General features: G+C 39.4%; 1 protein-coding gene across 3 annotated transcripts in view; it reads right to left on the reverse strand.

Annotated features, from left to right (window-relative positions):
• RAPGEF4 (Rap guanine nucleotide exchange factor 4) overlaps positions 1–15,795 on the reverse strand; it is a 164,602-nt gene that overhangs the window by 64,646 nt on the left and 84,161 nt on the right. For all 3 annotated transcript variants that reach the window (XM_068948582.1, XM_068948580.1, XM_009681750.2), the window contains one exon: positions 15,091–15,152. In XM_068948582.1, the coding sequence (XP_068804683.1) occupies positions 15,091–15,152 (62 nt within the window). The remainder of the gene's footprint in view (positions 1–15,090; positions 15,153–15,795) is intronic.

A 15,795-nucleotide genomic window follows, 5' to 3' on the forward strand; every position in this document is an offset into this window, starting at 1 on the left:
AACAGTGGCATCACTAAGCGGTTTGTTTGTTTTACACCCTCAGCAATTACTGGTGATTTAGGGCCTAATCCAAAGCCCCCTGAAATCAATGGGAAGTCTCTAATTGACTTAATGAGTTTCAAGGCAGGGCCAGAACACTGGATTCTCCTAAGAGCATTTCAGGAAGCACTGAGCATCTTTAGCTCTCACTGGTTCCAACTGACTTCTGATGACCGTGCTTGAATAACCTTGAATAAATGTCCTGAAAAGCTATCAGTGCTCTACCTGGTTCACAAAGGGAGGAAATCAGTCTAGAGCAAAGGCGAGCAGAGCTCTAACAGTAGCAGAAGAAAGACTGACAGTATGTAAAACCTATAAAAAACATTCCCATGTCCTTGGCCAAAGTATGGCCAGTCAATAAGAGGCAGCTGAAAATTAGCAAAACTCCCCACAAAACACAGCCCTTCCACATAAAACCTCCCCTTTCTGTTCTCCTCATTCTTTTTCAAATCCATTCAGCCCTTTTCAAAAAGTTGCTTTTTTGTAATATGTGATCTGAGCTGTTCCAGACCAAGGATAAAGATCAGAAATCCAAAGATGAGGGGCCTTTGTGGAGATGGCTCTTTTTCTCATACAAACCAACATTCCCAGTGGTACAGATTAAGCAGGGCTATACCTATATCGGAGATATACCTGAGCATTCAGTATTTTAACTATGGGAGCATAGTTCCAGGTAGAAGGCAGTCTTGGACAGATTATCCTAAGTCAACTCCATTAGTCCTAGTTCCATCTGCAGAGAAAGTGTGCCTATGCTGAAAAAAATAAGGGAAGAAGCTGGTCTAAAACACTGTCATAAAAAGATTCTTTGAAAATTGTCAAAATTTGAAGGAAAAGGTAAGCAATATCATAGGAATTTCTGCACTCTGTTAGCCTATGCTGGGTCTCGGGAGCAGTCCTGTTTGTAACAACATGCTGACACACTGACCAACAGAGTTACAGGGTTTACAGGTGGGAGAAAAGCCAGTCCTCAGAAAACAACCAAACAATGTCAGGGTCCCCTAACCAGCTCCCTGGGTGCAGTGAGAAAGCCTGGCACGTGCTTGCAGCGACAGGGACCTCGAGGGGCTCCTCCTCAGCCCCAGACGATCCTGTAGCCCCGTTAGCAGGACTGATCTCTGCCCAACTCAGACCACTTCTGCCCTGATTTTTACATAACTTTAATCCAAGAATTAGAAAGACCCTTAGCCAGTCTCTAAATACCCTAAAATTGTATTATCTAAGCATCTTCAAAGCACCCATGCTCACAGAAGACTACCATGGCTTCTTAAGACACATCTATAAACAGCAAAAGCGGGAAGGAGGACAAAGTATGAATGGAGGGGAACACAAACAAGTCACACGAATGTTTGCAAAAATAGGGAACTTCCACGGAGACAGAAAATATCTACATCAAAAAGTCTTCTGTGCTTCATAAAACTATGGCATCTGTAATCTAAATACTCAGAGGTTTAACGCACCACAAGCTAACTAAACCAAGCAAAATAGACTAGTAAAATTGTCAGGACCAGTAGGTAAGATACCTGAGTTTTACTCCTTTTTCTGAATCAACTCACCTTGCACAAAGCATGTAATCACACTGTGCTTCACTTCTGCCTTTTTGGAGGGAGGAATACTAATAATTTCTACCTTTGCAAAATGCTTTGAATATTGTCAGTAGAAGGGCTACTATCGAAATACTCAAGAGTAACGACGACTGTTTTAAAATCCTATCTTTATTCTTTAAACTTAATACAATGTAAATATTAAGCTGTATTTTAAAATACATTCTAAAATTGTTTTTCTGTAGTAATCTACATGTATTAATAGCATAAACAGGAAAGTGTGCCCTTTTAAATTCTCAAATACAATCAGTGTAGAAAATTCATTTCAGAATGTTAAACTGAAATCGCATTATTTAGCACTTCTGCAATGTTTCTTTCACAAACTGTATATGTCTGTGCTTTTAACACAAAATGATTCCGCCATTACCAAAAATGATACTTCACTGTGAATGTCAAAGGGAAAAAGTATATTGAAACAGACTATGACCAGTGCACAAAAACACCTAGAACATGGCTAATGATGTCTTATTTTCCTGTCATTTTTCTACTTCCTTGCTACAATGAAACAGCTGCTATAACTACACTGCATGCATTGAATAAAAAGTCACAAAACGCTAACGCTACTGTGAGCGTTCCAGATATTCTGACAGAGGTGTGACTGTGGTTGTCATAAGCAATCTCAGCCCAGCAACATTACTGGTTTCTCTGCTGCTGCATTTCTTTAACCTAAGAAAAAACTTTTTCCATTGTCCCTCACAAGAATTACTGTTTTCTTAGTATCTACAGTTTTGTTAATACTGCATTTACCTGAAATTAGTTACATCTTGAGAAGCAAACTATAATGCTGAAAATGGAAAAGTAGAATAAAAAAATCAGGCTGCAAAGTTACTAGTTCTTAAGATGTGCCTCTCAAACTCACTTTAAGTATGCAACAAATAGTCAAAAGACAAAGCAAAGGGGAGTTAATTTTTAAGGAGCTTCTGGATGATTTATTTTGCTGGTTTCCAGACACCTTCCTAACTTCTGCACACAAATATCCCACCTCCTAAACTTGCCAAGAGGCCTGACCCAAGGACAAACAGGACTGAATGGGCTCTCCCACAGTTTGATTATACTCAGACACCAGAACTGTTTTGAGCACTATGGGGTGAAACGTGAGATAATGTGGTTTCATACCAACCATTAAGGTGCTAAAAACGGGAGGGAGTGACAATCAAGTGGTGAACCTGTGACCCCATTAAAATCAATGGTAAAACTCCTGTTCACTTTAGTGTAGTCAAAACGTCACCCAAGTGAGGCAGGAGCACCACTGTCTCCAGAGGGCTGCCGCTACATTTGTTGCCTGACCCCCGCTAGTCATTCTGCTTCAGTGTGTTTCAACTTCTCCACCTGTAAAACGGAGAAACAGTTATCTATCCATATCACTGACAAGTGATGAGAATGCGCAACCAGAAAAACTGTTGAATGTTACAAGTGAAATCCTGGAAGTCTACAATTTCATCCTGAACATTTTACAATCATTTTTAACAAAGAAAGGAAAAGTCATTGAGGTGAGACAGAGCTCACGGCAGTTGAAGGTTGCCTCCTGAATCTGCTGGGGAAGTCAGCAACAAGGTAAAACCTCTGGCAAGCAGAGAAGAGAAGTTAATTTAAATCCCTTCTGTGTCTCTTTCAGTGATTCCAGGCTCTTTTTTCTCCAAGTTCAGGACAGTGCACTGTGCAAATATACATGAAATGAAGGAGTAAACTCTCCAGGAGCATAGCACACCTGCCTCAGATTCCAGCTAACCTATGTACTCGTTCTTCCTCCCATCCAAAAAAGAACTTGAGAAGGAATAATCTAATCCTGGGCAACGCCTCCCGTTATCCCACTTCGTACAAGTAGGTCACACGACTTTTAATTACCTACATAGATGTTTTCCATCTATATGTAATATATTTATATTAATAGTTGCTCCTGTAGTACTTGAAAGTAAACACAAGAAAGAAATCCTATACTGATGGCTAGACCAGAATTCATTTTTAAAAAGTGCAAACATTCTTCTTTCAGCCAGGTATAACTTTACTTCAATAGCTTAAAATCTGCTGTCATAAACATAAAAACCATCCAAGCACTTCTGCTTAATTTACATATTTGTGTGTCACTGAAAGAGATAAGCATTCTGCTCTTGGCAAATATCCACAAAAGAACCTTCTTATCTTCCTTAAAACTTCATTTTCTCCATGATATCTACAAAAAGCTTGTCAAAGTGTAGGCTGCTGGTGTGCCGAATCTGTCAGCTATCTTTTCTCTTTCATGTCTTTCACAGTATACTGGTTGCTTTTGTTTTATAACTGGATTGCAATCTCCTCAGGGTAGCACCTTCTTTCTAGTGGCACCGAGTCAACACAAGACAGTTGCTACCCTTGACCAGGACCTGGCAGCACTGTCACGGCTCTGCTAGCCCTGAAGAAGCCTTGGGACCAGCCCAAGCAACAAGACGAGGAGAGACTGGTCACAAGAGACAATTAACACACGTCTTCTGAGGAAACTCGTCAACACCATAACCTCTTTTTGCAGTGTGGGCACATTACCACCTGTTCAGTAACAGGCAATGTCAAACAACAAACACTTGTGGGGGAAACATTGGCTATGAAGGGTAGGGGGAACTTCACTCTTAAGAGTAAAATCCAGTTGTGATCTCTCAAGTTTGACCAGCCTGAAATGAAACTCATAACTGCTATACATACCATCAATTAATTCAGTGTTGTTCTGATACTTCGCGGGCAGTTAATTGTACTGATTAAAAGCATGCAAAGGCATTTGGAACCAAATGATTAGATCTGCATATGGATTAAATGCCTCATTTTTCACATTAATTCCATAATCCTATGGGAATAATCATTAAGTAAACTACAAACATTGAGTTAATCTGCATCCATGTGAACAGTAGGTATTCCCCAAGATCGTAAAAGAACTTTTCTGCCAATTCCTGCCAACCTGAACACGATATAATTACTATTGAAAAATAATAAATATCTCACATTTGCAAAACTGCTTCTTCTCTTCTCCTGACTTCCTGCAGAGCTGAGATCTGCCTAACTTACCACCATTTAAACTAGGCCTGTTCATACTTGTTCTTATTGTTATGAATTTCAGCTCATCTTCCCTGGTAACCTGTAAAGGAAAGACACATTTCTAAACATACACTAAGATGCTCCTACTGTAAAATGGGTCTTGACTGGAACTGAGAAAAATTTGGCTCCCCAAATGAACACAGAACACTGCAATAATTAGCCTAAAACTGAGAGAGAGGGGAAATTACTCCACCTGACATTTTTCCCTAGCTAACCACTTTATACCCAATTCATCGCAGCAAGTTCTGAAAGAAATGACCTTTTTTTACCTCTCTCAGTATGTAGCCCGAGCTGTGTAAATTCTGTGATGTCTGGCTTTTAGGGATATCACAGAACCAGTCCTGTCTTTGTGGAATGGGAAGGGGACCTACTGTATGCCTTTTATAACACATCATCCTCCTTCTGTTCCTCCTTAATGTTGGTGTTAATTTTCACATCACTGCTGAAACTATTGCTTCGTCCAACTGAAATTCTGTCCCTGCCATCCCTCAACCACTCCCTTCCTTTTTAAACATAATCTCAAAACCTTCTTTCGTCTAATTGACTCTTTAGTGAAGACCTTTGTGGGCTGTATGTGCTGTATACAGCATTAGATTAAGCATTTAAAAGCGTACTGTGAAGATAAATAGTTAATGTCTGCTGTTCCAGAGAAGTTTAATTACTGTAATCCAAACCAGCTTGACTGGAAATACTGAACATACATACAATATTCACAGCTAACTTGTTTGTCTAAAAATACCATAATTCCTACACTAACACAGGAATCTTTAGCTGCTCTGTGGCAGTCGATCTGAGAGACTATCTTGCAGAGAAGGAGGTGCATCATCCTCAGACAAATTTCTGGCGGAGGAAAGCCTGATATTACTGCAGATTGCCATGTATCTATACTGCTCAAGGTCACACAACACTTTCCAGGCAGCAATCCGTATTTTCTACCCAAAGATCTTACATTTCATAGCAGAAAAGTCAGACAAAAGACAGTCTTTCAAGAACATCATAACACTGAAGAAACTGAGCAGACTGAGTGGCATATAGGAGTTGTGGCAAGGCAACATCCTGCTTTCCCTCTCCCTCCTCCTTCCCCCAGTTGGGACTACTGTACCTGCAATACAGGAAAGTCATCCTATTACAGTGACAGGCTAAGGACTGCTGTGGAGCAGTGGCTATAGATGTAGAGCAAAAGGAATGCCAGAAACCTCATTTCTACAGTTTTGTCGACACAGGATTTTCTGACATTCTCCTGGAAGCTGCAGAAGCTAATGCAGAAGTTCATGAGAGTGGGAACTCAACTGAACACAAGAAAAGGTGTGTGGGTATGGCGGGGGGTTATTCAGTTTGTGGATGCCCAGTTTTACCATGCAATACGAGGAGCCTTGTGTAGCTAGTAACAATAGGCTTTTCCTAGGTACCTTTCCCAGACTCACGTGAAATAGCTGCCAGAACCCAGTGGTTTGCAGACCACAATTTGAAAATTCCTAATCTAGACTGGCTCTGAACACCACCCAAGAGGAGGGAAGAGAGGGGAACAAATGTTTACCTAATCTGCACATGTGTTAGAGCAGTAACGGGAATATATCATACAAATCTCTATTTAGATATAGGAGAAGGACATCACAGATTCATTCGTGATTTAGCAGTGACTTGCAACAGAGCTGCAAGTCGGTCTGACCAGAAGGTGCCCTGCCAGTTGTTCTGCTTTCCCTTCAGCTGAAGTGGCTAGAGGAAATCCTCTCCTTCACCACCATATCCAGGCTCTGTCCTGTTGCTTGCTCTGGCCCTGGCCAGGAAGTTAATTCTCAACTAAAACAACAGAAAATTAAGCTCAGAAAAAGGGTGAATCTGTCTCTGACCGTTCTGCTCGCCCACCACAAGCCAAGCAGCAGTGTCCGTGCGAAGGAGGAGACAGAGGTAGAAAGAAGGGACAGCAGAGGAGGCTGGGGCTGCGCAGTCCAGATGCAGGTCATGGATCTGCTGGGGAAGGGCAGCCCCGGCCCTCAGCTCTTTCGGGGTGTAAATCTGCTCCGGTCTGGGCATCAATGCCCCCACTGCCTTTCTCCTGCACAGCCCCCCACTCCTGCCCCATCTCCTGGTGCCACCACTGCCACTCACACGGCTCTAAGATCAGGAAATAGCTTCAGGTGAAAAGTAACCTTCTGAGCCATGGTGCAAAAAATATACAAGGGAAGAGTGACATGAGAAAGAAGATAAAGTCTTTAGTCCATTAAATTGTCAACAACTTTAGAGAGTGGGGTTGGACAAAGCAGTAATGGGAGGTTTGCAATGGCTTAACTGTAATTCTCTTCATTTAAGTTGCTGTCTCTCCATCCAGCGCATATTTAAGGTTGTACAAATTGCTTATATAATTTCATTTCCTTAAGATGAAAACAAGTGTTGTAGAGTAACTCTAATTAGAAGCAGTGTAGTAACTGTATCGGAAGTCTGACTTTTTTCGTTTTTATTTTGGAACCGAAATTATGTATTCCTTTCACTTCTCGACTAGCCAACTCAGCTATGTATATACGCATTTCCTCACTAACTGCTACCTTTAATTTTAAGACAGCTGCATCACTGATGATAAAGCACACAGAGATCAAACGTGTTCACAGTCTTGTGCCAAGCTTTCTTCCAGAAGGAAATTTACAAAAAGAATAAATAATGAAAAGTCATAAACCATAAATCTTTAAATACCTGAACAGCACTTGCTCCTAACCATCACTGGAAATAATGGTCCAATTACATTTTCAGCTCTCTCTTACATATATGACAATTTTCCTTCAAGAACTCAGATCCTACATGGTTCTAAAGGAGCGCCACAACGAGAGTATTGCTTTCGGAGGGGTGCTGTTTGCAGAGAGTCTAGCACAAGGGGCTCCTGGTTCTTGACTAAGTCACACAAAAATAAGAATAAAATCACCAAACAGCTTTTCCCTGCTGTTAACCTCTCAAAATTTTGTCCTCTGTACACAGATAAAAAAGATTCTTCACGATGATCAGATAAGATGCATTGATTATTTCTTACAGACTCAGAACTACATTTGACTTTGTGGAATACCAATTTCCAGCAAGTACTGTGGGACAGACAGTCAAAATACTCCATGAGAGATGATATGAGTGAATGTAAGGAATCTGATTTCAGATCCCTGATTCAATTTTTCTGCCAAACTTGAGAAAATAATTACAAGATTCAAAAAAATCATTTTGCAGTTTCAGATCTAAGTGCCAAAAGTGCTACTTGTATACGCTTGACTTGTCTGAAGATATGAACCTTGAAAAGGATTTTTTTCCTTGGTATAATTACCCGCTCTTCCTGCCTTTCAACTGCAAAAGATAAATGGAGCATATGTGCATGTTTTATGTGTTTGGACAGCATCACACAGCCACAGAGCAAGAGTCATCAAATATGACTCCACAGTGTATCTTATCAGACTGCCCTTGCCAGCACTGGCAGGTGACACAATATACTACCCTCTCCCACACAACCGGATATAAAAGTGATTTCAATATTGAAAGAACTTCCCACAACTCCTCCGTGATATTCAGTGTTTTAGAAATGCCAGCATGAGCTAGGAATTTCTGTTATTTTTCCTTTATTACTTATATTTTATTTATTTAAACTAGGATGACAATACTCATTCACCTAGCCAAAAGGAGATAGAAAGGGAAAATTTCTCTTCAGCCATGCTGCCTTTCCCATGTTACCTCAAGCTCTTACTCAGCTCTCTCTAGTCTTACGCCTGTCCTTAGAGCCTCAACAGTGAAAACCCCTCAAGGTAGAAAGAAAGGGTCATATTTTCTCTTCCAAATTCACAGAAGGGCTTCCAGATCGGGAATCCTTGAATTGGATCAATAAAGAGAAGAGCAGAAATTTAGTTATTCTGATATGCATGCTGGTATATACACAGCAATCCAGACCAAGGATTCTGTTTTTGCCCCCTCCACAATGATATTTATTCCCAAATAGTAATATATCAAATGAGACTCACAAATCACATCTGTAGATTTTTACCCCGTGACTACTCCGGCTAGTTCTATGTTGGTCAGATGGAGCTCAATTATGTCGTCAGCTACAGCAGAAGAAACCATTTCCAACAGAAACTGCCATTAGGGTCTCCACAATTCAGGATACACAAGGAGGTCATGGCTTACAGATATTTCACAGATTATCAGGCAGCAGGATAGGATAACAGAAGATGAGATGGTGCAAGCTTGTTCTTTGAGGCATCCCTATTCACAGTGGTATTTGGAAGGGAGGTGTACAGCTGTGTATCATCTGTGTATGGCTGGAACTAGAGATAGTGATGTCCCAAAACTGTCCCTGGTGGTTCTCCAACAATTTAGCTTATGCAAAACCTACTTATGTAAACCTGCAGCCTTTCTAACAATTTTGTTTACATTAAAGAGCTCTGGTGACACATAAAGGCCTGCACATTTTTCATGATGAAGTTCATTACTAATGTATGAAAAATGTATTTGTCACAGACACCTACTCATCTCATACTCCTGTCTGTTATCTCTCCTGCCATATGCTGTCACCATGTGACTCACTGCCAAGGACTATAGGCACAGCATCTACACTAGCCAAATTGTTGCAGGCTGTGATAACGATTGAACCCTGAGCACTTCCACTCCGAGCAAAATGAAGAACTTGAGCAGACATCTAAGTGAATTAGTTTCATATATGTGAAATTGGTGCCAAAATATTAGAGCAGCCCCTAAAAGTAATTGGTAGAGTTAGGACTGCATGAAGACATTACTTAGAAATATTTGCATACAGTGCTTTTATGCAGCCACTTTAAAACAGAATATGAAAGGTTTTTTTTTTTAACCCTATGCTAACATCGTATAGGACAACAGAATTTGGCACAGAGCCCAAGAGAGGTTAAGAATTAATGCGCACATGTCACTGGACAGTCATACAAACCATCCACACAGAAAATCAATTCTGTTAAAACACAATTTCCATGTAAATGTGGAGAGGTTACCACTTTCAGAAAAACATCTTGTCATTGCATCTATAATCTTGCTAGAATACTGTTTGCTTTCCTGCTCTCTCTCTTTTGTTATTCTTTTCTGCAGGCTCACAATTTCATGAGCATGTGAAACATTTCCCACAGCATTCTGCTAATGGCCTATCAATTCCACGTTTGACAATATATTGAATATGTTAAAAGATATGCTTTCTCCTTAGGCATTTGGGAATAGTAAATTGAAATATAGGGAAATCAGAAGTGAAATTATTGTGTTCACTGCTACAGTAGTTAATATGGTGAATGAACTTGATTATTACTGGTGTCTTGTGTGGGCTTTTCAAGGCCACATCTACTGAATTGTAACGTCATCTCTACAACCAGTATACTTTTAAGTGCCCAGAGCTATAGCTAAATGCTTGAAAATTTAAACAAGTGAATATACATTTGCCTGGCAATGTTGAAAGTGGCAGTATTTTAAGGACTAACACTGAGGTTATGTCCTTTTCTGTCAACCAAAAGATCTTTTAGATATACTTCGATTAAATACATTTAGAGCTGATAAAATAGCAAATCATGTTTTCACAATCATGTTATTCTAATTATTTAAATGCATCAAAATCAGCAAGGCACCTAAGCCTTATTGAAAAATCAGGAAAGAATGGTGAGCTATATTTTATTATATCAAATTAATCAGGGAAGAAGACAGACAAAAAGGTGACTTTCAGAAAAGTATTTCAGCCTGCCCTAAAGAAATTTTACTGTAAAAAAAATCTTCAGCTAAATCACTTCTGACAAGCTTCCAGTCTAGAGGATTTGAACTCATTACATGAAAAACACAAAGGGAATGTTGTAATGAGTAAGCTTTACAAACCTTATCTACATGTATCATTCCAATATTACTTTGTGCACTAGAGGGAGCTCCTGTAGCTCTTTATCACAAAAGAAATCTAAAGACAAAATAGGGAAGATAATAAAAATAAAACATAAAGAAGTAGAGATTTCAGAAAAAATACATTCTTCAATTGTGATGAAGAGTAACTGTATGAATTTGCAAATTTAATCTGCTTGTCTTCTGTGTTCAGTACAGTTTCCTCAGTTCAAAGGAGATGAAAAAGCACTTTCCTCCTTTCAGGATGAACAAATAGAATAGTTGTTATTGATCCCAGATTTCTACTCTTCCTGTGGATCATTCCTATGCTCTGTTAGGAGAAGAAGCTACCATTTGCCAAGGAATTTCACAGACATTTGCTGACAGCAGAAGGAAGTGTTCAGCATCAAGCTCCAAGCAGAGGGGACATTCATGCCCTTGATGGATCTGTCCTCTGTTCTTACCCAATTCCATTTCAACCAACATGCCATTTCAACTCCATTCTGCAATGCCCTCTTCTCTCCTTTAAAACCACTTTACATCTCATGTCTTCTCAAAAGACTAGGCTAATTCTTCTTTACCCATTTCCTACTTGTGGAGGCAACAGTGGAGGGTGTAAAAGCACAGAGGAGACAACTACGGTTTGCAGTGTGTGATAACCAAAATGTTGCTTTAGCAACTAGAAGGAGTGATTGATTGCAGTAAAAACCATATTGTTAAGTGTTGACATAGTAATGCACATGTAGTCCATGACCAAGGAAGTGCAGTGTGGGAATTCAGCATACGCAACGCACACAGCACCTTTGCACAAGCTAGCAATTAAACTGTAATGAGCCTCTAGTGAGCCAACTTCTACTGAGATTTTTTAAGGCTGTATGATATGGTTTATTTTTGCTGGGGGTCGCAAATGGAACTCCTTACTGGCAGAGCAAGCCTCAAATGTCCAGCTCCTGGTTCAAAGCTCAGGACTGCTAGAACATCACTGGGAAAAGTCATTTAACATGTGCTGTGTATTTTCCCACATCCTCAGTGTCAGAGAGGTATGATCTATTTCAATTTAAAAATCAGCCAGAAGCATACTCTCAGCATGGCAAATTCAGCCTAAACAGTGAAAAACTGGCAAATTGTAAAAACAGGATCTTGTTCTGGGATGCACCAAGCAACCCTGCTGCCAGCTCTGTTGGAAGCATAACTGCTCTCTATTCTGTTTGCACACTGGAACCTGAGCTCCCCTGTGTTCTAAGTACTCTTCGGTATCGTTTCCAAAAATGTATGTGAAATTATTATTGATTTCGTCATTTTGGCTTTAGGGTTATATTCACCTAGCAGATCCCGTTATAGCCAGATCCATCCCACAAGAATTTTCAAAAGTTAGACCTAGAGGGGCTAGTGTAGAGATATTAATCTGACTAGCTAGAAAGATAGAAGCTATGTTATTTTTCCTTATGCAAGACAGCTTAAAATTGATTTTGTTTCCATACCCCAAAATATAACTGAAGACTTTGTAACATACTTTTTATTTTATGCTCAATTGAACTGTTACACTGCATTACATGATGTGCAATAATGTAACCCTCAATGAAATGAATTTTGTTTAGTAAAATAAAATCTCTTTGCTGCCTTCTCCAAATAGAATTTTTAATGGATTTTAATGAACTAGGAAAACCAAACTTCTCTATATGGTGAGAAAATTTCAGTGCATACATTAGAAGAAAAATCTTAAGTTACTCATCAAAAAAGAACAGATGTGACAAGAGAAAAAATTAAGTTATGAAGATGAAACTCAAATAATTAGCAAATATGCAAAATCACCTATTACATGTGCTTTTAAAAGACTCAGTGCTAACTAAAAATATATCATGCATTTCATATTTGAAAAGTAGAATATATTAGGTTTCATCTGAATCAAATTTATTGGGGTCCTAATAAACGTTTAAAAATTTCCCTGGAAAATTACACGACAATTAGAACTCCTTCTGTCTAACAGCATAATGTTTTCTTATCACATAAACAATTTTGAGAAGCTTTCTCTGAATCTCAGGAAGTTCCTCTCTCAGCCTTTTTCTGGCCATTACAGAGTAGCCTGCAGGCCTCTCTGAACTGTTCTCACTGCCAGTCCAACAGGCATGATACTGGGTAACATAAATACATAAAGGAATTTAAAGATGCCCTGCAAACACTCCCCATGCCCTGGATGAATACTCCTGCACTGATCCAGTAGCCATTTTGGCAAACATACATCACTCTAAAATACACACACATAGTGCTGTTTTCTGGTAACCTGTTACTTTGTGTTCTGAGTAGCTGGCAATGCTTCTGGGAATTTGCCCTGCAATCACACCATCTCCCTGATCATTCAAAACTGACAGGAGGGCATACATGTTCCGAAAGCACAGTAACAATTGTACAGTTTAAAATTTGGAACAAAAATTGCATGCGGTAAACAAAATACTTGAGTAGTTACTTCTTTGTTGGACGTACCTTTCACTCCACATAATTAAAGAAAAATATGGCCATATGGTGAAAACAGAGAACTAGGATTCATGAACCATTTCTGTGCTACGTAGGTTACTTTGCCACATTTGTCATAGGACTGTCTGAGCTCCTTCCAGGATTAAACAAGGTGACAAGCATCTGTCACGTATTTGCTCTCCCAGCTTTTCTCCAGATAAATATGCACAGAGTGTGGGAGGGCTGTTTTTTTTATATGTGTGTCTTGGAAAGTGAGTTATTCTGGTTCATGAAGGACCTTAGTCCCATAAAAGTCACTGAAAGCTTTGAGCCTGCCCCAGCCACTTTTTGTCTCCTACACAGGTGAACGTTACTTTGTGTGTGAAGACGACTGCTGTTGTGCTAGAAAAGCCCAGCTATTGGCAGCAGTTTTAATCACAAAGCTTTGCTCAGTTTCTAAGCTATTGCAGACCTGTCAGTGTGTATCTCAAAGAAGAATGCCCAGTGACAGATGCACTTTGGCAGATGCTTTACATCCACTAGCAGGACCTCGGCATTACTAGGGCTCAACTTGCCTCCGCCAGTTCTCCAGCCACAAACTGATCTCAGCTGAACGGTAAGCCATTTGACTAGCAAGAAGCCATCTGTATGCACTGAGGGATAGGAAAATACATGTATTATCTCCATATCCTGGAACACAAGTTCATGCCAGGCATGAACTGCATTCACACAGCAGTTCCACACAAGAACTGAACCTTGTGCTGTGTAAAAGAGGGATCTCATAATACCAGTGATACTGGCTGAGGATCACTGACCATTACTGAGGGGATTCCTTTTCTTCCAGGAAAAAAGAGGATGTTTTTAGCTTGCTACCAGGAACCCCTCCATCTGTCTCAGAAGAGAGAGATGTATCTTTTGGGTTGGATTCTACGCCCTCTTCTTGTTTTGAGTTCTTAGGCAGTCTCAAGCAAGATCATCCAGCTTAAGTCCAAGTGTAGAATTGAAATGCCCACGTCTTGGAGAAGCACTGAGCTAAGTACTCATAAATGTTGGTAAAATGCTTACAGAACGGAAGGTGCTATCTAAGTATCTAAGAATTATTACTTACTGCATGAAAAATACTTATTTTCATGCAGGATAAGGCTGCGTCAGGAAGTGGCATAGCAAGAGTGAATACGACTCTAGAAGAAGGAACTGCATACTATTACATCTGTACATTTAATAAAGGCGAAATGTAACAATTCAGAAAGGTCAGTATCCTCGAGGAAGCAGGACAGACAGACAGGGAGAGGCGGAAGTAGTTATTTTAGCATTAAGGAAACTGGCTAAAATATTCATTGTCTTTATCTGCTGTCAAGACATGTTTTCTATTTAACAAAAAAAAAACCTTTAACCTTTTAAAGACATCACACGAATGCATCCAGTTAAACTCCTATATCCACAAAGAAAGCATCCAAGCAACTGTATATAACTGGAACTTTCCTGCTCCTGCCATAAGAAATCTAACAGGGACGAACGTTCACAGCAATGTCTCATACTACGTCTTCCCACTATTATAATTATTTTAAACCCAGCATAGCATTATTCATGAGTTATTTCATGTGGGTCCTGATTTGGTGAGGCTGAATGCACAGAAATATTTCACAAAGGGGAACTGGGATATAAAGCTGTTCTCTCAATACAGTAGAAAATTTACGCTGTGCAAAGGCCCAGCATCAGTTAAGACTGTCTATGCATCAGTAAAGACTCAGTTAAGCCTTAAAATAAGATTTAATTAAGAATTTTATGATCTATTGACTATACTCTGTTCTTGTCATAGAGATACTTTTGTTCCTTGCCCTTAGCACCTTTCTTACAATCAAATTGTAACACAAACTTCAGCAGCAGTACGCTTTGTAACACACCAATCCTGAACTATTTGCTTTCTTCAGTTTTATGATATTATGTCTAAAACTACCTTATAATTTGTATATTTTACTCATACACATCAACCACATGCTTTGCATTTTCACTAGGCTCTTCTCAACTTAACATTGTACTTCTGCATTTTTCATTACCAAAAATCCCCCATCAAAAACCAAAGACAAAACTAGGTGTTATTTACCTTATTACAATTTTTAGAAACTTGGCAAAGAGCACTTGACATATTCTCCTTGTCTGGCATCCCTGAAAAAAGAATACAGAAAGTACGTACATACTATATGTTCTCTAAATATCACAGGATATTACCAATTATTACCAATGGAATAAGGAATTGGACAGTCTTAATACTTTGATAGCATATGCTCTAATCTATGATTTTTTAACAGTAAAACATGTTTGATCATGCTTATTCAGGCAAAATTTTCCTCTTATGAACATGAAAAAGACAAAAGAGCTAATTTGTTTAATTGCTATAACCACAGCTTGTTAAATAGGGTACTTTCTCACAATTTAATATTTGAAGTTTGTATACAGGACTTAGTTATATTTTTTTCATTTAACATTAGCTGTGTTTTAACCCTTGACAATCAAAGGCAGGATTGAATCCACCCTAACCAGCTATGCTATGCTATGCTATTCCTTCACAAATAGAACACATCAAACACATGGGCCAAAATTTGCAGATGGTCATCAGACTTCCTCCCAACCAACATCTAAATAATCCTCTGACAACTAAATAAAAGTACCTTGATTTACAGAAGTGAGGAAATACCAAAGGCTTCCCTTGGATTCAAATGACTACAAGGCGTGTCTACACCTTTATCCCACAGGGTCACAGGAGGCAGAGAACTACTCATACTAACTTAGCTATACAACTAAGGTCAGA

This window comes from Struthio camelus, chromosome 6 (genome assembly GCF_040807025.1).
Source record: "Struthio camelus isolate bStrCam1 chromosome 6, bStrCam1.hap1, whole genome shotgun sequence".
Taxonomy (NCBI): Eukaryota; Metazoa; Chordata; class Aves; order Struthioniformes; family Struthionidae; genus Struthio; species Struthio camelus.